General features: G+C 37.9%; 3 protein-coding genes across 4 annotated transcripts; all 3 read right to left on the bottom strand.

Annotated features, from left to right (window-relative positions):
• Nucleotides 1-734: 734 nt before the first annotated feature.
• LOC133656200 (histone H2A-like) lies at nucleotides 735-21,452 on the bottom strand. Of its 2 annotated transcripts, none has more exons than XM_062057110.1 (2): nucleotides 21,046-21,452; nucleotides 735-1,156 (listed from the first exon to the last, which is right to left on the bottom strand). In XM_062057110.1, the coding sequence occupies exons 1-2, from the start codon at nucleotides 21,423-21,425 to the stop codon at nucleotides 751-753; spliced, it is 786 nt and encodes a 261-aa protein (XP_061913094.1). In that variant the 5' UTR covers nucleotides 21,426-21,452; the 3' UTR covers nucleotides 735-750. The 2 variants fall into 2 exon arrangements, with proteins under 2 accessions (XP_061913094.1, XP_061913093.1); XM_062057109.1 differs by lacking the exon at nucleotides 21,046-21,452 and having other exon boundaries at nucleotides 735-948; nucleotides 1,054-1,134.
• Nucleotides 6,463-7,398, bottom strand: LOC133656173 (histone H1-like). The gene has a single exon (XM_062057077.1). The coding sequence runs from the start codon at nucleotides 7,338-7,340 to the stop codon at nucleotides 6,735-6,737; it is 606 nt and encodes a 201-aa protein (XP_061913061.1). The 5' UTR covers nucleotides 7,341-7,398; the 3' UTR covers nucleotides 6,463-6,734.
• On the bottom strand, nucleotides 10,862-11,305 carry LOC133656190 (histone H2B 1/2-like). Its single transcript, XM_062057099.1, has one exon. It carries the CDS (start codon nucleotides 11,288-11,290, stop codon nucleotides 10,916-10,918), a length of 375 nt encoding a protein of 124 aa, XP_061913083.1. The 5' UTR covers nucleotides 11,291-11,305; the 3' UTR covers nucleotides 10,862-10,915.
• Nucleotides 21,453-25,795: the final 4,343 nt, after the last annotated feature.

Raw genomic sequence — 25,795 nt, 5'->3', positions numbered from 1 at the left:
GCAAAAATATGACTTATTTTATCTTTGTGAAAATATTGGACACAGTGTGTTGTCAAGCTTATGAGATGCAATGCAAGTGTGACACTATTGTTCTTTTTTTTATAAATGTCTAATGATAATGTCAATGGGGGATTTTTAATCACTGCTATGTTGAAATTGTAACTAATATTGATACTGTTGTTGATAATATTAATTTTTGTTTCACTACTTTTGGTTTGTTCTGTGTGGTGTTTGTGTCTCCTCTCAATTGCTCTGTTTATTGCCGTTCTGAGTGTTGCTGGGTCGGGTTTGCTTTTGGAATTGGAGAGCATTGTTATGGTATTGTTTTGTTTGATTGATTAATAAATTCTAATAAAGTAAATAAAAATAAATAAAAACACCTCCCCTGGGAGGCGTTCAGGTGGCATCCTGACCAGATACCCAAACCACCCTAATAGGTTCCTCTACACATGACTAGCAATATGTACTGGATGTATTCACCTTGTTATCAGCTCAATAAAATAATTCCCAATAATGCACATATTTAGTTTTAAGTTGTTAGGTACAGCAACAGAAGCATGGTTGCAAAGTAGCATCCATAGACACAGTAACAATGTCGGGAATTGAACCTGGAATGCTCAAGTACTTGACCGGGCTGTCGTACAAACCCTGCCACATAGACTCAGAGTTTGATCAAGGAATATTTGCCCTTTTGTGAGATCGTGAGTGGCTCTTAGAAGAGCCGTTGTGATGATTAGGGTGTAAAGTAGTTTACTTCTTGGCGGCCTTCTCGGTCTTCTTGGGCAGCAGAACAGCCTGGATGTTAGGCAACACACCGCCCTGGGCAATGGTCACACCTCCGAGGAGTTTGTTGAGCTCCTCGTCGTTGCGGACAGCCAGCTGAAGATGACGGGGGATGATTCTGGTCTTCTTGTTGTCACGGGCTGCGTTTCCCGCCAACTCCAAGATCTCAGCGGTCAGATACTCCAGCACTGCTGCCAGGTAGACAGGAGCACCGGCGCCGATACGCTCGCCATAGTTGCCCTTGCGGAGCAGACGATGGACGCGACCCACTGGGAACTGCAGTCCAGCACGGGAAGACCTGGTCTTGGCCTTGGCTCTAGCCTTGCCGCCGGTTTTGCCACGTCCAGACATAATCAAAGATTGAGGTGAAAGTCTCTGTATTATCACTGATGAACAGAATACTCACGCTCTGCGAACGGGACATTTATACACTCCCATGCTGCTCTGTGATTGGCTGACTGTGTCGGGGAACGGTTGTCCAATCAGCGCAGCGAAAGAAAATGCGAGAGGCTCTCCTTTGAGTGCTGCTTCCACTTTCTGTCTTCTGAAAAAACACAATAGAAACAGTAAATGACCTCAACAAAGCACCATTACTAGGCATCAATGTGTAATATTATATACAAATACACAAATAAAGCAAGGTGTTCTAGTACTTTAAGGCACATGTGTTATTTTGCTTAACATTGAATAGAGCATGTTTTACTCCAGTATTATGTTTTATAACTGTGCTGTAGATTACCAGAAATATTTATACATGTTACCAATAATGACCTCATATGCTATATTTCCTCAGATACACATTTTATGATCAGTTTTAAATTAATTTCGAACACAAAAAAAAAAATACTGAGGAATAAAGAGCATACCATGGGGTTGTACCGTATACCGGTACTGGTATAGTATCGCGGTACTAATGAATCGAAATAAAAAACAATGCTTTCTGAAAAGTACCGGTTGCCCCTTTTTTTTGTTTCTTTTTTTAACGGGCATGATGCCGCACCGTCGTCATGTCGTCACATTGATGGTTTTACGAGCAGAGGCGCATGTTCGGCAGGGCACACACACGGAGTACTTACAAGAAGACACAGGGTGTAGACAGAAAAGGGAGAATGGACGCATTTTGGCTTCAAAACGAACGATGAAGGTGAAGCTAAAACACTGAAACGTTGCTCAGCAAAAGGGGCTTTAAAACATGGCTAGCTACTTAGCAGCTAACATCCATCCGCAGTCGGCAGCGTTTTAGCTACATTCTAAATCACTAATCCTCGCCTCCCTGGGGACAAATAAAGTACAAATAATAGAACATGCTTTACTTAACACCGTAGGACACACGAGTACTTTAAATATGCGCAATGTATGATCCTGTAACTACTTGGTATCGGATCAATACCTAAATGTGTGGTATCATCCAAAACTAATGTAAAGTATTAAAGAGAAGAATAAGTGATTATTACATTTTAACAGAAGTGTAGATAGAACATGTTAAAACAGAAAATAAGCATATACAAACAGTAAATGAACAAGTGGATTAATAATCCAATTTTTTACAGCTTGCCTTTATAATTTTGACGAAATAATAGAATGATAAATGACACAATATGTTACTGCATATGTCAGCAGCCTAATTAGGAGCCTTAAATTGCTTACTTACTTCAAAAAGACAAGTTGTCTAGTAGTTCACTATTTTATTTAAGGACTAAATTACAATAATAAACATGTCTCATGTACCCAAGATTTTTTGTTAAAATAAAGCCAATAATTCCATTTTTGGGGTCCCCTTTATTTCGAAAAGTATAGAAAAGTATCCAAATACATTTTGGTACCGGTACCAAAACATTGGTATCGAGACAACCGTATTACACAGCTTAAAAAGAAAAAAAAAACCATCTCAAATGCAATACTTAAAATTGTTTTAAAAAATTAAAAAGATTACCAAATGAAAAATGTATGTGTCTGAATAGAAGCAGGAAGAAACAAAGCTTATGTCATGACAATCACTTGCAACTAACACTACTAATAAGAAAAAGCAGAGAAGAATAAAACAAAATAAGACAAATAGGAAAATTAATAAGAAAAAAATAGACAAAAATATTTTAAAAAAATTAAAAAAAAAAAAAAGGAATTAACTTTATTAAAGAAAAAAAGTAATATAATATGAATAAGAAAAAATAAAAGAAGATTGAGTACAGAAGGCATAGGAAAAAGTATCTGCATTTGATTGTTTACATTTGATTATTAGCATTCCACATTGATGTGGCATAGAAAGACAATGAGTTAAGACCTTTGTTAGGTGATACCTGTACTTCGGTATCAGGGAGGTTTAGCGGATTTTATAGACTAAGCTCAGTGCAAGTTGTTTAACTCTGTAGTCCACCTTGAGCCAGCCCACTTTAGAGAAGTGGGTAGGAGTGAGAATCTAAGACAATAACAAAGTATGGACATCGCTGATAGAAAGGGAAATTAATTGCAATTACACATTCAATAGCAGATAAATCAAAGTATGAAATATAAGCCACTGTTAATTTGGTGTTGAACAACGTAGTTTTAACCTTAAAAGTCATGGAGGTAGGACATGTGCCTACATTGTGGAAGGATTGACACATTAATTGAAAGTGTGGTGGCTCTTAAAAGAGCCGTTGTGGTATTACAGTTTGAAGCTTATGCTCTCTCTCCGCGGATACGGCGGGCCAGCTGGATGTCCTTGGGCATGATGGTGACCCTCTTGGCGTGGATGGCGCACAGGTTAGTATCTTCAAACAGACCGACCAGGTAAGCCTCACTAGACTCCTGAAGAGCCATCACTGCAGAGCTCTGGAAGCGGAGGTCGGTCTTGAAATCCTGGGCGATTTCCCTGACCAGGCGCTGGAAGGGCAGCTTGCGGATGAGCAGCTCGGTAGACTTCTGGTAGCGGCGGATCTCACGGAGGGCCACGGTGCCGGGCCTGTAACGGTGAGGTTTCTTCACGCCGCCGGTGGCAGGGGCGCTCTTGCGGGCGGCCTTGGTGGCCAGCTGCTTCCTGGGGGCTTTGCCTCCGGTGGACTTACGGGCTGTCTGCTTGGTTCTTGCCATTGTTCGCTACGTCTCGACTTGAGGAAGTAAGATACTTCCACCTTCGCAAGCTGTGCCTTTTATAAAGACAAGGCAGCGCTGATTGGTCCGTATGGGAGGAGGCCGGCGCAAAGGCTGATCAACCATTGGTCAAGAGCACTTTGAAATGAACCAATCATCGACAAGAACAGCTTCTGAAGCCCTGGACTCTTTGCAGAATGTAGTTTGGCATCAGATGTAAACGTTGCAAGAGTAATGTACAAATAAATACATGTTTGACCATGTAAAGAATTATGTATTGAAAAATAAAAGCTATAAGACTTATGTTGACTATTGTCCTGTTAACATCTGATGTAAAGTGTCAATAAGGTAATATATTTGACTATTTTGCAAACCAACAATCACTAACTTCAGTATTGTGTTTCTAATTTGAGGGAAACGCTGTGGTTTTGTTTCTGTTACAACGTGGACTCTGCTGCCACCTGTTGGTGAGGCGACATATTGCAGCAAAAGGCTCAGTAGCAGAGGAAAACAAATTAGGATTTATTGTCGATGAAAAATGAACTTAGAAGCAACATAGTGAACATGTTTGGAGCAAGATGATGACACGATATGTATTTTGAGTGAAGTTTGTTATTTTATTAATCATTCTTGTATGTATGTATTATATTAATACATTCATATATAATGTTGGCCCTGTGATGAGGTGGTGACTTGTCCAGGGTATACCCCGCCTTCCACCCGATTGTAGCTGAGATAGGCTCCAGCGCCCCCCGCGACCCCGAAGGGAATAAGCCGTAGAAAATGGATGGATGGCATATATAATGTATTGCAACAGTATACTGGGTGTTATGTGTGAATTATACCTTTTATTGATCTTATTGATTCAAAACATTATTTACAATAATGTTTTTTTTTTCCCAATAGTTTTATTGGCCACGTATGTTTAACACACAATGAATTGGACTTGGTAGACGTGTTCTCGTTGTTTAATGCAAGAAACAAGAAAAAACATAACTGCAATAGAGGGAGAACAGTACCATGGCAATTGTCTTCTGCTGCTCATTTTCTAAAAAATATAATTATAAATATTATAACAAGTTGAAATGTTGACTCTAATACCAAAAAGCTGCCATGCTATTAATTATTCAAGACTCAAATTGAATGAAATCTTCCGCTTTGAAATAGTTTTTGGGGAAGACATTACATATGTTGTGTTTGCCGTATAAAAACTAAGGTTAGTTTGACAAAAACCATGAAACAAAGATAATTTAAAAAAAAACCTTTTATCTGAAATTTCATTTTGAGATTCAAGCATTGGAATTAAAAAACCTAACACAATAAAAAACTATGTTAAAAAAATAAGTGAATCAAAATCAATGTTATAAATTATTGACCTGTTTAAAGAGTCCAATTACTTCCAATACCTCCAATAATCCTCTTCAAAACGTTTTTTCGGGAAAATATTGCTTCTTTTTTTGTACTGAAAAAGCAGTATTTTATTTGACACAAAAGGCATGAAACATAAAAACAACAAAACAATAGTAATCGACAGATTAATTTCATTTAATTCATTCCATTTATTTATTTCAGGCAATGACATAAAAAAGTACAAAGTTGACAACACATAATATCAATGAATATAGTGCAAAAGGTAATGTATAGTATGTAATGCATGACTGTCCAGTTTTGCCTGAAAGGGAGCAGGAAGAAGATCATTTATTTAATCCCACCCCCAGTTCTCCATTCAGTGATTTTTCACATGAGTTTCACTCTTACTTTGTTCAAGGATTATAATACACATGTTGTTTCATACTGGCAGATCAATCAGAATTTAGTCTAAAATTACGAGTTTTTGCTATATTACTTAATCTTAATAATTCTAATTTAGAACATTCCAACCCGGTCCATAGGGCCTTTAATGCGCACTAAAGAGAGGGTTAATTCATTTTAGCATGGACACACCTAGAAGACTTCACATCTTCACCTGATGGCAGTATGCACCAATACGTCAATTCTACAAGCGGCCATTGAGGATCGTGTAGGTCACAGTGGTTCTCAACCTTTTTTCAATGATGTACCCCCTGTGAACATTTGTTTAATTCAAGTACCCCCTAATCAGAGAAAAGCATTTTTGGTTAAAAAAATAAAAAAGAGATAAAGAAGTAAAATACAGCATAAATCAGTTTCGGATTTATTACATGTAAATTGTATAACAGTGCAAAATATTGCTCATTTGTTGTGGTCTTTCTTGAACTATTTGGAAAAAAAGATATAAAAATAACAAAAAACTTGTTGAAAAATAAACAAGTGATTCAATTATAAATAAAGATTTCTACACATAGAAGTAATCATCAACTTCAAGTGCCCTCTTTAGGGATTGTAATAGAGATCCATCTGGATTCATGAACTTAATTCTAAACATTTCTTCACAAAAAAAGAAATCTTTAACGTCAATATTTATAGAAGATCTCCACGAAAAAATGTAGCTGTCAACATTGAATATTGCATTGTTGCATTTCTTTTCAGTTCTTTTTGACAGACATTTTAGTAAGGGTCAAACCATCACTGCATGGGGGAAACTCTGGCTTTATGGAAATTAATGGAATAGCCTACTTGATTTGATGTTCAGTTTATGAACTTACATTCATAGTTTGTTGAAGTATTAATCAATTAAAATATTTATAAAGTATTTGTGGATTGTTGCTATTTGAAAAAATCTCACGTACCCCTTGGCATACCGTCAAGTACCCCCAGGGCTATGCGTATCCCCATTTGAGAACTTTGAGGATGTTGGAGAAGCCGCGACAATGTGACAGAATTATGTCAAAGTCGAACTTTGCTCTTTGAAAGAAGTGGTGGCTCTTAAAAGAGCCTTTTTATTTGATATAAGCAGAGTGGAATTACTTCTTCTTGGCTGCAGTCTTGGCTTTAGGCTTGCTGGCCTTCTTAGCGGGGCTCTTCTTGGCAGCAGGACTCTTCCTGGCCGCTGGGGCTTTCCTAGCCGTCGGCTTGGCGCTCTTGGCGGGGCTCTTAGCGGGGCTTTTAGCGCTCTTCTTTGCTGCCTTCTTCGGGGTTGTTGCCTTCTTTGCGGGCTTCTTAGCGGCTGGCTTCTTGGCTGCGACTTTCTTCACTGGTGATTTCTTGGCTGCGGGCTTCTTGGCGGGGCTCTTCGCCTTAGCGGGAGCCTTTTTGGGCTTGGCTTCGGACGCCTTGTTCATCTTGAAGGAGCCGGAAGCGCCGGTGCCCTTGGTCTGCAATAAGACCTCCTTGGCCACCAGTTTCCTGACGGCGATCTTGATGCGAGCCTTGTTCTTCTCTACATCGTAACCGGCGGCGTTGAGGGAGTTCTTGAGGTAGGCTAGAGAGACTCCTTTACGCTCCTTGGACTCAGAGACAGCCTGGGTGATCAGCTCGGAGACGCTGAGTCCAGCCTTCACGGTCTTGCTGCTCTTCTTCTTCTTGGCCGTCTTCGACGAAGCGGGTGCGGCTGGTGCTACTTCTGCCATGATCGCCTGCTTTGACTTGTCTTGTTGTTGACAAGGACTGAGGTGGGACTCAACTGGACTGTCCATCGCAAGGGGCGGAAATTAAAGGCAGGATGAGAACCGTGGAGACTCAACTGGACTGTCCATCGCAAGGGGCGGAGCTTAAAGGCAGGATGAGAACCGTGGAGACTCAAGCGACTGGCTCTCTCCTCGGCGTGCTGTCAAACTGGCCTCACTTGTGCTTTCTCCGCACTTTTAAAACCATTAAAAGACGCAATGGAAATTATTTGACAAAGCAACAACGGTTCCACTCTGTAGTAGACTAGTGTCTCCTCACATTTATGACGTTTACAAGGTGCACATTTGTGGCATTTGGATCGAACAACCCTCCAAAGCTGACTTCTTCCCCGACATCAGCAGCAAAGCTCGGCGACTTTCCTCGCTCATTTCTACAATTAAACACTTAAAAGTCCCTCACAATGCAACAAAAACTGCCATACGGGTTACAAAACATGTTCACTCAGAAGCTCCCAGCCCAAAAAGACAAACATTGATGGCGGCTGTGAAACAAGACAAGGTTTTGGTGACGCAGCAAACACAATGACCACTGATAGAGACCTGTTGGGGTCAGGCTGGTGTCTGTTATCATCTGATATCACCTCTCACGTCTTTAATACATCATTTTATTCTCTTTGTGCAATTAAAGACATTTGTTTGTCTGTCTATCTTGTATTTGAACCATACTTTTATGTTCCAAGTGCTATTAAACAAGTACATGTGACACAAGAGAGGAGGCCTACTCCCCTTACACGTAAACACTTTTATAACAATATATCTTCTCACAGGACAACACTGTGGAAATACAAATGTTGATTATAGAAAATAGATGTTTTTATACATAGGCCTATATATATAGAGAGAGGATATAGAGTAGTCAGTGTACAGCATGAATGACTACTATTATCTACTAAAAGGATTCAACACACATCCATTATTGCCTAAATACTCACATAATGTATGTGCAACACTAATAATACTTCAATGCATGTTTAGATCATATTCAACTATTAACTTTAAAGACTGTTTGCACTGTATTTATATAAAAGGTAAAAAGGATGAACGACACAATGCATTCATTGTTTTTGACAACACTTTTATTTTTCAATACTTTATATAGTGATATTACATTTAACAATAAGTTATCAACCATTCATCTCAATAGCAGCAGCATGTATGACAATTATAATAATGTATTTTATTTATTGATCATGAACTGTTTCTTGCTTGATTTACATCCAGCGTATACATTTATCACCTTACATTCTTCCCGTCCATCCATTTGCTACCACTTGTCCCTTTTGGGGCTGCGGGAGGTGCTGGAGCCTATCTCAGCTGCATTACATCATTCATTTTTAATGTCTCTTATTTCAGCATTTTCCCTTATTATTGTCTTATGTTCACCACTGCACAATAGTTACACATTCTATGATATTTTCCTCAGCAAATAGAAAATGGTGACAACTAAGCACGGGAAGTGAAGGAACTCTTTCAAGACGAAATGCAAACACATGAAATATAAGTGTTGACATGTTAAACATGTGCAAGAATGATCAGTATATAGATAATACTAATAGACAAGGAGACATACAAAGTAAAAATTATATAAACTGTCTGTCCTACTCCTTTTCAAACATGTTGAATTTTTGCATGTGTGAATTTGACGTTCCTTAATGTACCTTTTTATTTATGTCCAGAACAGATAAACCATACATTTACATCTTTGTGTCTCATTTGTGCCCACAATTACGCTTTGTATAGAAGACTGCAAAGTAGTAGACACCAAAGGTTAGATATCAAAGTAAATCAGCATTATATTAGGGAAAAATGCAAATACCATGAAAGGAATAGAGTACTTTTTAGTCATGGCGTGTGTATTAATGCAAGTATTGATCTTGTTGAATCCAGGGGTAAAATATTAAAATAGGAATCCTACTGCAATTTGTAGTATAGTTATAACATACTTTGACTACATTCATACTAATTATTACTTTTCAAATAGACTAATTGACAGATGTAACATCGCAATGCAATTTAAATGCCTTTTATTTTTTGACAATTAAACAAAATGTTTTAGTTTCAGCAAGTACGTAATTATTTCAGACCCTCAAAAGCCAATATATTATACAATAATTTTATTAAACACCTTTAACATCATGTTAAAATAAGGCACGTGTGTAAGATAAGTAGCACACCCGCTGAAAACTTGACACAGTGTGAATATGTAAAGTAGTTTAAGTATACAGACAGCAGGCAGGGTCTTACATTGTCGTCATGTCCTGTTTATTTGGGTTTTGTACTTTTTTTTATACATTGAATTCTCATGTGTATTTTTGTCTTATTGGTCAGAATGCTATCGTTCTAGTTTATTAGTTGAAGTAAAATCCAAAACAATAATAGTGGGTTAATGGCACCACCTCATGGAATGTTTACAAGACAACACAATATTGTAAATGAACAATATCTCAGACAAAAATCCCCGCACTTTAGTATTTATGCAGACCCGTATTTTACAATCGCCATCAGTAACTTTTTTTTAAAAATATCAAATATTGTTACTTGGGCTGCAAATCTTTGGGTGTCCCACGATTCGATTCAATCACGATTTGATTATAAATCGATTTTTTCGATTCAACGCAATTTTCGATTCAAAAACGATATTTTTCCGATTCAAAATGATTGTCTATTCATTCAATACATGGATTTCAGCAGGATCTACCCCAGTCTGCTGACATGCAAGCAGAGTAGTAGATTTTTGTAAAAAGCTTCTAGAATTGTAAAGGAACATGTTTTATCAACTGATTGCAATAATGTAAATTTGTTGTAACTATTAAATGAAGCAACAATATGACTTATTTTATCTTTGTGAAAATATTGGACACAGTGTGTTGTCAAGCTTATGAGATGCGATGCAAGTGTAAGCCACTGTGACACTATTGTTTTTTCATTTTTTATAAATGTCTAATGATAATGTCAATGAGGGATTTTTAATCACTGCTATGTTGAAATTGTAACTAATATTGATACTGTTGTTGATAATATTCATTTTTGTTTCATTACTTTTGGTTTGTTCTGTGTGGTGTTTGTGTCTCCTCTCAATTGTTCTGTTTATTGCAGTTCTGAGTGTTGCTGGCTCGGGCTTGCTTTTGGAATTGGATTGCATTGTTATGGTATTGCTGTGTTTTGTTTTGTTGGATTGATTAATACAATTTAAAAATATAAATAAATAAAAATTAAAAATAAAAATCGATTTTTGAAAAATGAGAAACGATACTGAATCGTACAACGTGAGCATCACTATTTGAATTCGAATTGATTATTTCCCACACCAGTAATTGTTAGGTTCAATTTATACTTGAGTTTTTTGTACGGATGTTTGAGATTCAGTTCACATCAAAGACTTGTCAATTCTCCAATAACTAACTCAAATGTGAGCTATAAACTACATTGCAAATGCAAAGTGGTTTGCTCTTGAGAAGAAGTGGGTGGCTCTTAAAAGAGCCGTTTTGGTGGCGCCAGAAAGTTTCTACTGGAGCATTTTACTTGGAGCTGGTGTACTTGGTGACGGCCTTGGTGCCCTCAGACACGGCGTGCTTGGCCAGCTCACCCGGCAGCAGGAGGCGGACGGCGGTCTGGATCTCCCTGGAAGAGATGGTGCGTCTCTTGTTGTAGAGAGCCAGACGAGACGCCTCGGTGGCGATGCGCTCGAAGATGTCGTTGACGAAGGAGTTCATGATGCTCATGGCCTTGGACGAGATGCCGGTGTCGGGGTGGACCTGCTTCAGTACCTTGTACACGTAGATGGCGTAGCTCTCCTTCCTTGTCTTCCTGCGCTTCCCTTTGCCTTTCCCGGCGGCCTTGGTGACGGCTTTCTTGGAGCCCTTCTTGGGCGCGGACTTAGCTGGCTCAGGCATGGTGCTGTCGAATGGACCTTGTCTGGAAATGATTCCTGTGGTCCAACGGCGAGGCAGGACTATAGATAACCACTTCTATGTAAATTTGAATGCGCCAACGCTTTCTCTTGATTGGCTGACAGTGGTAATGATGACGTCATACTGCCTTTTGGCTATTGGAAGAAGATAACGAAGTATAAATAAACGTTTCTGACAGACGTTCATCTCTTTCCTTAAAATTAATTGTTTGGTTTTGGAGGACTTTCAGAAAATACTATCGACACTTTTGACAGAATATTTTTTACACATTTATAAAATAATTACGCTGCAATGTTTGTTATAACAGTGTTTCATGAAAAAGCAGCATAACATATTTTGTACTACAGTTTTTCGCTCTGTGTGATGGAACAACTTTGTCTGAAAACCATATTTAGTCTTTAAGACAAATAAGTATACACTGGAAGATTCAGCAGTACTTTTTTATTCAGAATAGCAGATATATATTATAGTTTGTTTTTGTTTTGTTTTTATTTTTAATACATTTTATTCTTACGTATTTGTGTATTGTTGTCTGTATTAGCAAACCGCTTGAAATATAGTGATGTCACTGTCAAAGCAATATGAAACCACCTTAAGGAACGTTTACAATGTGCAAAAAAACTAAAATAAAATGTATCAATGTGACAAAAATTATTCCAATAAACAAGAGTAATATTGGTATGTTTGTAAAATCGCTCTGGTTCACTTATCTATTTTTTTTTTAAACTGTAAAAAAAAATGTTTTTAAAGAACCATAATGAGCAAGTCTTCTGAATGCCTCTTTGAAAGGAATGGCTCCCTTCAAAGAACCACACATTGCATCACTGATATATTTTTTATAGAATGTTTACCATTGAAACTTTAGCTACATTAAACTGTTTCAGAATAATTGAAGTAATAAGTCAACAGATTATCCTTAAACCTCAGTAAAACTAAAATAATGCTATTTGGTAACAGTAGAAAAGACCATCGTACACAAATATAAATAGACAGAGTAGACACTGTAAGGGTAATAATAATAGATGACAAGATGAACTGGAAATCTCATATAAAAAATATACAACATAATGTGGTAAGAAACATTTAAATAATGAACAAATCAAAATATGTCCTGGACCAAAAATCCCTTCATGTTCTCTTCTGCTCGCTAGTGTTACACATCTGAGTGTTTGTGTAGAAATATGGGGAAACAACTACAAAAGTACACTTCATTCACTAAAAAAAATTAATTAGACTGATACATAATGTTGGATATGGAGAACATAAAAACACTTTATTTATTGAGTCAAAAATATTGAAGTTCAATGATTTGGTAAAATTGCAAACAGCTAAAATGATGTACAAAGCAAACTATAACCTGCTAGCCAAGAATGTACTACATTTCTTCTCAACCAAAGAGGAGAAATATAATCTTAGAGGAAAATCTAATTTAAAACATTTGTATGTACATACAACACTAAAAACCTTTAGCATATCAGTATGTGCAATTAAATTATGGAATGGATTAAGTAAATAACTTAAACAATGCACTGATATGATCCAGTTTAAGAGGTTGTTCAAATTAAAAGTGCTTAAAAAGTACAAAAAAGAAGAATTATGAGAAACACCAAATGGGATATTCTTCATCTCAGTATGTGTTTATCATGACTGACTTAATTATATATTACAATTATATATTACTCATTCACTGATGTCGTTGTGTTACAAACAGAAGACAGTAAATGAACGTACAGTATGTTTTGTAAACGCTCTGAAGTGGGAAAGGGGTAGAATTAAACAAGCTTCGCTTCTTCCTACTGATATGATGAAAATGATACAAAATGATATGAAATTGTGTGATGTATTGTACTGTAAGTGTGTTCATGCTTGAAATAAACTAAAATATATATACATATGTGTGTGTGTGTGTGTGTGTGTGTGTGTGTGTGTGTGTGTGTGTGTGTGTGTGTGTGTGTGTGTGTGTGTGTGTGTGTGTGTGTGTGTGTGTGTGTGTGTGTGTGTGTGTGTGTGTGTTTATAACTGCTGCCAGAGGCTGTTTTCTTAGTAAAACAGAGAAAAATAACGTATTGTAGATATGCACAGAAACCAAACCAATGAGCCAGACCTTTTAACGCATTATTTATCATTCATCATTCAGTTCTTCAATATCCATATTCTTTGAAGGAGTCATAATTATTAGGGATGGATAGATCCAAATGTGAATAGCCTCAATAATGTAAATGATAATGATAAATGGGTTATACTTGTATAGCGCTTTTCTACCTTCAAGGTACTCAAAGCGCTTTGACAGTATTTCCACATTCACCCATTCACACACTGATGGAGGGAGCTGCCATGCAAGGCGCTACCAGCACCCATCAGGAGCAAGGGTGAAGTGTCCCGCCCAAGGACACAACGGACGTGACTAGGATGGTAGAAGGTGGGGATTGAACCCCAGTAACCAGCAACCCTCCGATTGCTGGCACGGCCACTCTACCAACTTCGCCACGCCGTCCCCAAGGTGGGTATGATACTAGAGCAGTGGTTCTTAACCTGGGTTTGATCGAACCCTAAGGGTTCTGTGAGTCGGCCTCAGGGGTTCGACGGAGCTTCCGCCGCGGAGGTCAAGACACACCCGACAAATCGTGTAAATAAAAACTTATTATGGATACCCCCAAACAATGTTCCCTCTAATTTTCCATTTGATTTGCAGGTGTGTAATTTGTTGTGAGTTCATGCAATGTGATGGTTTTGTTCTTTGAACAAGATGATGTTCATGGACGGTTCATTTTGTGCACCAGTAAAAAAAACATATAACTTTGTCTTGAATTTGAGAACATTTTTTATTTATTTTTAACTAAAGAAGGGTTCGGTGAATGCTCATATGAAACTGGTGGGGTTCGGTACCTCCAACAAGGTTAACAACCACTGTACTAGAGTGATGAGATTGATCATTTTGTCGTAGTTTCTCTTCTATAAATTCAGCACACACTTATATTTCTTTACAAGGTTCGTGTGAGGGCAGCTCCTCTCCAGTTAATCCTTTTGCTCGGGTCCACTAGGCCCCTTCCCTCCTCTCTCCTGCTGGTGAGATGGCGGAGAGGAAGAGGAATGTTGTGTGGAGCTATTTTACAATGTCAGACAGAGAAACTGCTAGCTGTGACATATGCAGTACAACTATATGTTCCTGAGGTAACACTAATATTACTACCAAGCTCTATCAATCAATCAATGTTTACTTTTATAGCCCTAAATCACGAGTGTCTCAAAGGGCTGCAATAGCCACAACGACGTCCTCGGCTCAGATCCCACATCAGGGCAAGAAAAAACTATAAGCACTTTAAAGATGTACACCCAAACATAAATGCTGAGCTGCAAAGCAAAGGAGCTCCCCAAAACCAAACCAGGGCCCTGGCACAGAGACTGCACTGACAGGCCTTCCTAAGGGATGTGCGTATCGATCCTGTGGTATCGATATATCGGTACTCACACGCTACTCATTTGGCATCACTTTTCTGAAAAAAGTATCGATATAAACCAAAAAACGGCGTGTGGGTGGTGCAAGCATCACTTTCAGGTGTTTTTGATGACTTACTTAACTTACTATGTGCTGGGACACCCCTGTACCTGGCAGAGTATAGAGCTGGCCCAGTCACGTGACAGGAGACAGCGAATGAGCGTCGTCAACGTGCAACACACACACAGCCAGCCGACAGCGTTGTTACTTTTCCTGAAAAGCAATCTGAGACTTCAGTAAAGTGTGACGACATATCTCGAGCACACTAAAGGTGTGATGGTGTCATTTTTGTAGATCATTTTTCCAAGTTCATTTTCTCAGGGAACTGTCTTTCGTATGCAGGTTTATAGGACAAGGAAATCCTAGTTTATTGTGATAAGGAAATGATTGACTTTGCTTCAGAGAAGTGTTATAAGTTTACTTCCACAAAGAGGTTTGAAACATGACATTGTTATGAATAATTGTTTCTTTAAGCTTTTTCTACCAAGACTTTTTTTTTGAGGAATAAGAAAAGTGAAAATGTGTATATTTGTTTATATTTAATTTATTTTTCATATTTATGTTATTTATTTTAATTTTACTTTTATTATATATTGACCATAATAAATGTGGTATAAATGGTCTGTATTTGTCTTGTGATTTGTGTTAAATAATAATAATATTTTTGACTTACAAAAATTGCCAATAAGAAATTATAGGTATCGGTACTGGTATCGATGAAAATGCAAGAAAAAGTATCGTATCGACTCATAAAAGTGTGGTATCGCCCATCCCTACTTCCTAAATCCTAAATATCAAAGGAGCAATTTCTAGAGGTGAAGGTTATTTCCAGCATTATTTCATGTTTTTCCAAGTGTAATTGGTAGTCAATGATGCAATTTAGCAGGGAGTTTAAACTATTATCATATACTCAGTTGAAATACAAGTATTCTTGGATTTCAAGAATTTATTTTTGAGTTACATTTCTTATATCTACACTTTTGGTTAACATTGGGTTAGGGCAGGGGTCGGCAACCCGCGGCTCGAGAGCCGCATGCGGCTCTTTAGCGCCGCCCTAGTGGCTCTCTGGAGATTTTTCAAAAATGTATGAAGAATGGAAAAAGATGAGGGGGAAAAAAAATCTATTTTTTTGTTTTAGTATGGTTTGTGTAGGAGGAAAAACATGACACAAACCTCCCTAATTGTTATAAAGCACACTGTTTATATTAAACATGCTTCACTGATTCGAGTATTTGGCGAGCGCCGTTTTGTCCTACTAATTTTGGCGGTCCTTGAACTCACCGTATAGTTTGTTTACATGTATAACTTTCTCCGACTTCCTAGGACGTGTTTTATGCCACTTCTTTTTCTGTCTCATTTTGTCCACCACACTTTTAACGTTGTGCGTGAGTGCACAAAGGTGAGTTTTGTTGATGTTATTGACTTGTGTGGAGTGCTAATCAGACATATTTGGTCACTGCATGACTGCAAGCTAATCGATGATAACATGCTATTTAGGCTAGCTATATGTACATATTGCATCATTATGCCTCATTTGTAGCTATATTTGAGCTCATTTAGTTTCCTTTAAGTCCTCTTAATTAAATGTATATCTCATGACACATGTAATATGGCTTTTAAATTTTTGCGGCTCCAGACAGATTTGTTTTTGTATTTTTGGTCCAATATGGCTCTTTCAACATTTTGGGTTGCCGACCCCTGGGTTAGGGTTACTTGTACTTAATTTAAGTCTAGATTTCATTGTTTATTATCGGTCGATTGATATGTGAGAGTAACTAATTGTTAATCATTACATTTCAAGAAGTATACATTTTGTTATGGTAATCTTTTTATCAGTGACCAACAAGATTTTAAATTTGAGGAAAGACAGCTCTTTTGAGGGAAGTGTGTGGTCCTTAAAAGGACCGTTTTTTTCGATTGGAGAATGATCAGTTATTTAACCTCCGAATCCGTACAGAGTGCGTCCCTGCCTCTTCAGGGCGTAGACAACATCCATGGCGGTCACAGTCTTCCTCTTGGCGTGCTCGGTGTAAGTGACGGCATCACGGATGACATTCTCCAGGAACACCTTCAGGACGCCGCGGGTCTCCTCGTAGATCAAGCCGGAGATACGCTTCACTCCGCCGCGGCGAGCCAGACGACGGATGGCGGGTTTGGTGATTCCCTGGATGTTATCACGGAGAACTTTGCGGTGACGCTTGGCGCCTCCTTTCCCCAGTCCTTTGCCTCCCTTGCCACGTCCAGACATGTTTCCTCGTTGTAGTCAAAGTAAGAAACTGACGCTCACTTGAAAGAAGGCCGTTATTATCACAGATATGCGGACCTGAAAGAAGACAGCTGATGCAATCTTGGCTAGGAGGGGCGTTACTTAGAAGCACCTCCCCTTTTCTCATATGCCCACAATGCTCCCTATGTTCTGTTTCAAATGTCATTCATTTCACACTTTATTAATGTGGATTACAGAAATAAATTGTCTTTGGACATAACTTTATCAAACATAAAGCCACAGTATCTGTTTTTGCTGCCACAATATAGAAATAGCAGTTACAAATACAACCACCATTTTAAAACCTCACTGCCTCTCTTAAAGGCCTACTGAAATGAAATTGTTTTATTTAAACGGGAATAGCAGATCCATTCTATGTGTCATACTTGATCATTTTGCGATATTGCCATATTTTTGCTGCGTTCCAGCGATCGGCGGAAGGACGAAAGACTTCACCCGATGCGTTTGGCGGCCCGGAGATGTAGGAAGTCAGGGTGAGGTCGCCGGCTAGCGCGTCTGCTCTCCAACAAAGTCCTCCTGGTTGTGTTGCTGTAGTCCGCTGCTAATACACCGATCCCACCTACAACTGTCTTCTTTACAGCCTTCATTGTTCATTAAACAAATTGCAAAAGATGTCCAGAATACTGTGGAATTATGAAATGAAAACAGAGCTTTTTTTATAGGATTCTACGGGGTACCATAACTTCCGTTAAACTGACTACGTCACGCGCATACGTCATCATACCGCGACGTTTCAGCCGGATATTTCCCGGGAAATTTTAAATGTCACTTTATAAGTTAACCCGGCCGTATTGGCATGTGTTGCAATGTTAAGATTTCATCATTGATATATAAACTATCAGACTGCGTGGTCGGTAGTAGTGGCTTTCAGTAGGCCTTTAATGTAACAATGTACATTATTACATTGGGTCAAATTCAGAAATACAGTATTTTAAAAATGTCAAATACGTCATTTGTGTTGTGTTGTTCAATCCTACAACAACGGTAATTGTTGTCAAGACAATACTCAAAATGTTCATATTGAAGGTCATCTCATTTTGAAAATAATCCATCCTAAAATTTGCAGAGGTCATTGTTCCGGTTTGTCACAAAGGTAAATCGATCTTTCGGGATTTTAAGGGTTAAGTCAAAAAATGTTGAATGATTTTGAAGGTGTCTCACAGAACACATATATATGTTACCAATGTGTGTAGCAAATATACATTCAAGTACACTCTACTTTTAAACTGTTTTGTTAGATTGTCGCCCGTTTATCTCTCTTTTTGGCCTTCAGCCAGTCTAACTTGGAACAAAATATGCCGTGAGAACATAATACAACTGTTATGTTTATTTCTAGTCACTGTACATGACTATACGAATGTTGACTCTCTGTGTTATGTAAACTAACAATATTTATATCACCCCCTGTTTTGATATACAGTCGTGCAAAGCATTAGACTTGGACTTCCTTTTTATTGTCATTCAAATTTGAACTTTACAGCACAGATAAGAACAAAATTGAATTACATAAGCTCATGGTAGTGTAGGATAAAAAAAAAAAGCAATAAGGTGCATATATAAATAAATAATATATAAATATATATATATAAAATAAATAAATATATATAAATAGATTACTGTACAGATGTATGTTGTATTAAAAGTGGACAAACCTTCACTAAAGTATGGACTTGTGTTGAGGCTGAACCCATTATTTAATTGTATATTGTTTATTATAGTCTTATCATTGCTTCAATATGTGAACTTTTCAATAAATGAACAATGTTCAAAAACCATTACATATCATCTAATGTTTTCATGACTGCCCTGGGGATGGGAGTAGTGAATTTTGTTCATTTGCTGGTCAATGACAATAAGGAGTCTTCTGATCAGTGTCAAAAAGGATTGGCTTAAAACCAAAAACTATTGAAATAAATGAAATAAAAATGTAAAAAAATATATCCTGGTGTGTACATCATCAGCGTCAAGTTGCACTTGCATATTCAGTGCCCTATTCTTGCTTAAACCCATGAAGTTGTTCTAAAGTGTCAAACATGTCACACAACCTGCCGTTTTACTATATGGGAAAATACATACAAATCAATGTTTTCGTAGATATTGTTTTATGTAGCAGACATTCATAATCATTTCCAAAAACCATACACACAATAATGTAATAGATCAGAAAAAGCTACAGTTGGCCATTAAGTGAAGTGAAGTATATTTATATAGCGCTTTTCTCTAGTGACTCAAAGCGCTTTACGATTGTGAAACCCAATATTCAAGTTACATTTTTAAACCAGTGTGGGTGGCACCGGGAGCAGGTGGGTAAAGTGTCTTGCCCAAAGACACAATGGCAGTGACGAGAATGGCAGAAGCGGGGATCGAACCTGCAACCCTCAAATTGCTGACACGGCCACTCTACCAACAGAGAGCTATACCATACCAAGTGGTGATGTTTTAAGCGGTTAAATTTTGGTTCAAGTGATTACTCTTATTTTCACAAGATTTGTGAATATTTGTATATTATTGTGATTGACGCATTTGTGTGGCTGTATGCACAAACTAAGTCACCTTCGCATATTTCAACATAAGCTTATTTTAAGGGGGGCAATGATCATTTGAACAGACTACTAAGATTTAGCACTCATTACTGAAGTTGTGTTAAAGCACTATTCCGAAAATTGATGACGAGTGAATGGCTGTATAAGCCCATTATTGTATTTGGTTGCATTAAATCCCATTAGAGCAGGGGTCACCAACGCGGTGCCCGCGGGCACCAGGTAGCCCGTAAGGACCAGATGAGTAGCCCGCTGGCCTGTTCTAAAAATAGCTCAAATAGCAGCACTTACCAGTGAGCTGCCTCTATTTTTTAAATGTTATTTATTTACTAGCAAGCTGGTCTCGCTTTGTCCGACATTTTTAATTCTAAGAGAGACAAAACTCAAATAGAATTTGAAAATCCAAGAAAATATTTTAAAGACTTGGTCTTCACTTTAAATAAATTCATTAATTTTTTTTACTTTGCTTCTTATAACTTTCAGAAAGACAATTTTAGAGAAAAAATCCAACCTTAAAAATGATTTTAGGATTTTTAAACACATATACCTTTTTACCTTTTAATTTCCTTCCTCTTCTTTCCTGACAATGTAAATCAATGTTCAAGTAAATTTATTTTTTTTATTGTAAAGAATAATAAACACATTTTAATTTAATTCTTCATTTTAGTTTCTGTTTTTTCGACGAAGAATATTTGTGAAATATTTCTTCAAACTTATGATTAAAATTCAAAAAAATTATTCTGGCAAATCTAGAAAATCTGTAGAATCAAATTTAAATCTTGTTTCAAAGTCTTTTGAATTTCTTTTAAAATTTTTGTTCTGGAAAATCTAGAAGAAATAATGATTTGTCTTTGTTAGAAATACAGCTTGGTCCAATTTGTTATATATTCTAACAAAGTGCAGATTAGATTTTAACCTTTTTAAAACATGTCATCAAAATTCTAAAATTAATCTTAATCAGGAAAAATTACTAATGATGTTCCATAAATTCTTTTTTTAATTTTTTCAAAAAGATTCGAATTAGCTAGTTTTTCTCTTTTTTTCGGTGGAATTTTGAATTTTAGAGAGTCGAAATTGAAGATAAACTATGTTTCAAAATTTAATTGTCATTTTTTTTCGTGTTTTCTCCTCTTTTAAACCGTTCAATTAAGTGTAAATATCATTAATTATTAATAATAACAGAGTTAAAGGTAAATTGAACAAATTGGCTATTTCTGGCAATTTATTTAAGTGTGTATCAAACTGGTAGCCCTTCGCATTAATCACTACCCAAGAAGTAGCTCTTGGTTTCAAAAAGGTTGGTGACCCCTGCATTAGAGGAACAAAATATTGGTTCAGAGTACATGCTCTTTACTAGAGTAGTGTGTGGCTCTTAAAAGAGCCTTTGTGGGATTCAAAATGAGATGTAATTTACTTCTTGGCAGCCTTCTCGGTCTTCTTGGGCAGCAGAACAGCCTGGATGTTAGGCAACACACCGCCCTGGGCAATGGTCACACCTCCGAGGAGTTTGTTGAGCTCCTCGTCGTTGCGGACAGCCAGCTGAAGATGACGGGGGATGATTCTGGTCTTCTTGTTGTCACGGGCTGCGTTTCCCGCCAACTCCAAGATCTCAGCGGTCAGATACTCCAGCACTGCTGCCAGGTAGACAGGAGCACCGGCGCCGATACGCTCGCCATAGTTGCCTTTGCGGAGCAGACGGTGGACGCGACCCACTGGGAACTGCAGTCCAGCACGGGAAGACCTGGTCTTGGCCTTGGCTCTAGCCTTGCCGCCGGTTTTGCCGCGTCCAGACATGATTTTCAACTGTATCGAGTAGCTCAGTGTTCTTCGACAAGTGAACGTTGAAGCCCTGCCAGCAGCCTATATAGTCACTCCCATGCTGATCTGTGATTGGCTGATTTGTCGGGGAAGCTGTTGTCCAATCAGCAACGAAGTTCCTCTAAATTGTTCTTCGTGTGTAAGTCCCGTATACTGCACTCATCAGAATGATATATTACTATAAAAGAAACTGTTTGTACAAAATATATTTATATATTGACACAAATATCCCTAATAGTATTAACTAACTAGATGAATACATTTCTCTAGTCGGCTCAACAGCATAAACTAAATCTTGATCACATCTTGTTTTCAGTGAAGGTATAGGATAGGCAAATATAAGCTTTGGCTTCAGCCTATTCCTTTTTCGGCCATTCTTTTTCTTTTCTTTGTGTGTGTAAATGTGTATGATTGTTAAATATGTATAATCTGTACTGTTAAACTGATCACACAAAAGGGTTGATGTTTGATTATATGACCGAAATAAACGTATTTCATTCATTCATTCATATCGTGAGCAAACAGGGACATACACTAGGTGTGGCGAAATTATTCTCTGCATTTGACCCATCACCCTCAATCACCCCCTGGGAGCAGTCGGGAGCAGTGGGCAGCAGCGGTGGCCGCGCCTGCGAATCATTTTTATGATTAAACCCCCAATTCCAACCCTTGATGCTGAGTGCCAAGCAGGGAAGTAATGGCTCCCATTTTTATAGTCTTTGGTATGACTCAGCCAGGGTTTGAACTCACAACCTGCATATGTTCCTTGACTGCACTTAAAGGCCTACTGAAAGCCACTACTACCGACCACGCAGTCTGATAGTTTATATATCAATGATGAAATCTTAACATTGCAACACATGCCAATACGGCCGGGTTAACTTATAAAGTGCAATTCTAAATTTCCTGCCACACTTCCTGTTAAAAACGTTTTATTATGCTGACGTATGCGTGTGACGTCACGAGGACAAGAGAAGTATTCGGAGCCCGGAGAATCCTATACAACAAGCTCTGTTTTCATTTCATAATTCCACAGTATTCTGGACATCTGTGTTGGTGAATCTTTTGCAATTTGTTTAATGAACAATGGAGGCTGCAAAGAAGAACGTTGTAGGTGGGATCGATCGGTGTATTAGCGGCTGGCTGTAGCAACACAACAAGGACTTAGTAGACGCCTAGCCGATGCTAGCCGCCAAACCCACGGATGAAGTCCTTCGTCGCGCCGTCGATCGCTGAAACGCAGGTGAGCACGGCTGTTGATGGGCAGATGAGGGCTGATGAATGGGCAGATGAGGGCTGGCTGGCGTAGGTGGAGCGCTAATGTTTTTATCATAGCTCTGTGAGGTCCGGTTGCTAAGTTACTAAATTAGCCTTAGCGTCGTTAGCAACAGCATTGTTAAGCTTTACCAGGCTGAGAATTATAAACCGTGTAGTTACATGTACATGGTTTAATAGTATTGTTGATCTTCTGTCTATCCTTCCAGTCAGGGATTTATGTATTTTGTTTCTATCTGCATTTGAGAACGATGCTATCACGTTAGCTCAGTAGCTAAGTGTGTCACCAATGTATTGTCGTGGAGATAAAAGTCACTTTGAATGTCCATTTCGCGTGCTCAACTCTCATTTTCAAGAGGATATAGTATCCGAGGTGGTTTAAAATACAAATCCGTGATCCACAATAGAGAAAAGGAGAGAGTGTGGAATCCAATGAGCCAGCTTGTACCTAAGTTACGGTCAGAGCGAAAAAAGATACGTCTTGCACTGCCTCTAGTTCTTCACTCTAACGTTCCTCATCCACAAATCTTTCATCCTCGCTCAAATTAATGGGGTAATCGTCACTTTGTCGCTACTTCCGGTACAGGCAAGGCTTTTTTTTTATCAGCGAGCAAAAGTTGCAAACTTTATCGTCGATTTTCTCTACTAAATCCTTTCAGCAAAAATATGGCAATATCGCGAAATGATCAAGTATGACACATAGAATGGATCTGCTATTCCTGTTTAAATTTTAAAAATTCATTTCAGTAGGCCTTTAATATAGTATAGCATATGTAGAATATATTTATATTATTTATATATTATATTATATTATTTATAATTATTATTGTCTATTGTGAGCGAACTGTGGTGCTGAATTTCCCCCAGGGATCAAAAAAGTACTTTCTATTCTGTTCTATTCTAACTTAATCATTGGCACTTTAACTTAACTTAAACTGTATAGTCAAATAATTCAACAAAATATGAATTCCACGCCATAAAAACAACTGCAGACATGATTTGTAGATGAGACTAATATTTGTAGCAGGAAATCAACTGCCAACAAACTGAGGCCATGTCCACACGAACACAGACACCTAATAAAAGCATACTTAGCTTTGCGTTTAGGCCTCTCGTCCACACGCAGGCGCATACTTTTGTCTTTAAAAACGCAGACTTTTGCTGCCTTTAAACACATTATAACGTAAACATGTTGCTCTTTACCCTCAACATTAATGAAAAAGACACATCAAAAAGGGCTTTGCGACACTAATGACAGTCAGCCGTTTTGGATCCGATCGCTGTGGAACCTCCACCCGATGGAAGAACTTTGACAAGCAAGACTTTTTACTGTGTCATAAGAAAGGTGCAACATCATCTCATGTTTTTAGTCCTTGTTTAACCACAAATCTTGAAGTTAACTTACATGTCTTGCTTCCATTTTTGTAGATGGACCGTGTTCGCGTGTAACAAGCGACCAAGCAACTAATAAAAACATGATGTAGCGTCCTCCTTGTAGTGTGTACTGATGTTAAAGACAATTACACATGTACTATATCTGTTATATCTCACATTCTATATTGTGTTTTGGAAAAAAAAAACGTTTAAAAAATGTTAATTCATTAAGAAAACATAAATGTGTTCAGTTATAAACATTCATTCACTTTATTCTTTCCTTCCTGGATCTTAACTTTACCGCTGCCAGTATTTATTTCTATATTTTTATTGTAATATTTTCAGAATGTATTTGTTCTATTGTTGGCCAAAGTAAGACAAAGAAAACCATCTGAAGTTGTCTGGTTGTAATGCCATGATTTTAATAATGTGCACAGATTTTCCTCCATGCGGCCCCTGAGCTAAAATGAGTTTGACAACCCTTATTAGAGTATTGCCTTATTTTCAGCCCAATAGTTGATTGGCACTATGATATGATACAGTAGCAAACATCAAACGTTTCGCAACATTTTCTGATTAAAAAGCATGAGAATGAGTTTGACACCCCTGGACTAGAGCTTGCAGTTGGCGATCATAATTGAATGGTATTTAACAGTATTAATTGCTGAACTACCCCAGGGATCAATAAAGTACTTTCTATTCTATTCTAATATCAGGGAAAACAAGTCTAACCGACCCCTAAAAGTGGATGTTCCTGCTTCCTGGCGGGTCGTGATCATCCCTGCTCTGCGCTAGGGTTAGTACAGCATACATAATGACGTCACTGTCAAAGAATGGGGAAATTGCATCATGTTGTGGAATGTTTACAGTGGAAAACAAAAACAGATTACATATTTCAACATAATTCTCTCTCATAGAACCAAACTTGTATTTTATTGCTGCCATGAGTGACACATTCCTTAGTGTAAACAAGTTAATCAACAAATAAATATAGGAATGAGTCTTTTGGAAGGCATTTTTAAAACTAAGGGCTCCTCCTCAGGAGCCATAAATCGCATCTCTTAAGATTGAAATCACTCTGACCAAGATATGTTCATTTAAAATGTAACTCTTCCCCTTGACATAAAAAGGTAAATTGATCTCTCGGGATTTTAAGGATTAAGTCAAAAAATGTTGAATGATTTTGAAGGTGTCTCACAGAACACATATGTATGTTACCAATGTGTGTAGCAAATATACATTCAAGTACACTCTACTTTTAAACTGTTTTGTTAGATTGTTGCCCGTTTATCTCTCTTTTTGGCCTTCAGCCAGTCTAACTTGGAACAATATATGTTGTGAGAACATAATACAACTGTTATGTTTATTTCTAGTCACTGTACATGACTATAAGAATGTTGACTCCGTGTTATGTAAACTAACAATATTTATACCACCCCTTTTTTGATATACAGTACTGCAAAGCATTGTATGTTGTATTAAAGGCCTACTGAAACCCACTACTACCGACCACACAGTCTGATAGTTTATATATCAATGATGAAATCTTAACATTATAACACATGCCAATACGGCCGGGTTAACTTATAAAGTGACATTTTAAATTTGCCGCTAAACTTCCGGTTCGAAACGCCTCTGCGGATGACGTATGCGCGTGACGTGGCCCGGCAAACACGGGTATGCCTTCCACATTGAAG

This window comes from Entelurus aequoreus, linkage group LG08, assembly GCF_033978785.1.
Source record: "Entelurus aequoreus isolate RoL-2023_Sb linkage group LG08, RoL_Eaeq_v1.1, whole genome shotgun sequence".
In the NCBI taxonomy this organism is placed as follows: Eukaryota; Metazoa; Chordata; class Actinopteri; order Syngnathiformes; family Syngnathidae; genus Entelurus; species Entelurus aequoreus.
Note: the sequence above shows the minus strand (reverse complement) of the source record. Positions and strands in the feature narration are given on the sequence as shown.

Bases quoted from the DNA above. Each gene is read 5' to 3' on its own strand.
- LOC133656173 (XM_062057077.1), bottom strand. From the start codon at position 7,340: ATGGCAGAAGTAGCACCAGCCGCACCCGCTTCGTCGAAGACGGCCAAG.
- LOC133656190 (XM_062057099.1), bottom strand. From the start codon at position 11,290: ATGCCTGAGCCAGCTAAGTCCGCGCCCAAGAAGGGCTCCAAGAAAGCC.
- LOC133656200 (XM_062057110.1), bottom strand. From the start codon at position 21,425: ATGTCTGGACGCGGCAAAACCGGCGGCAAGGCTAGAGCCAAGGCCAAG. The intron at 1,157-21,045 runs GTAAATTACATC...GATAATACAGAG, and splicing joins ACCGAGAAGGCTGCCAAGAA to ACTTTCACCTCAATCTTTGA.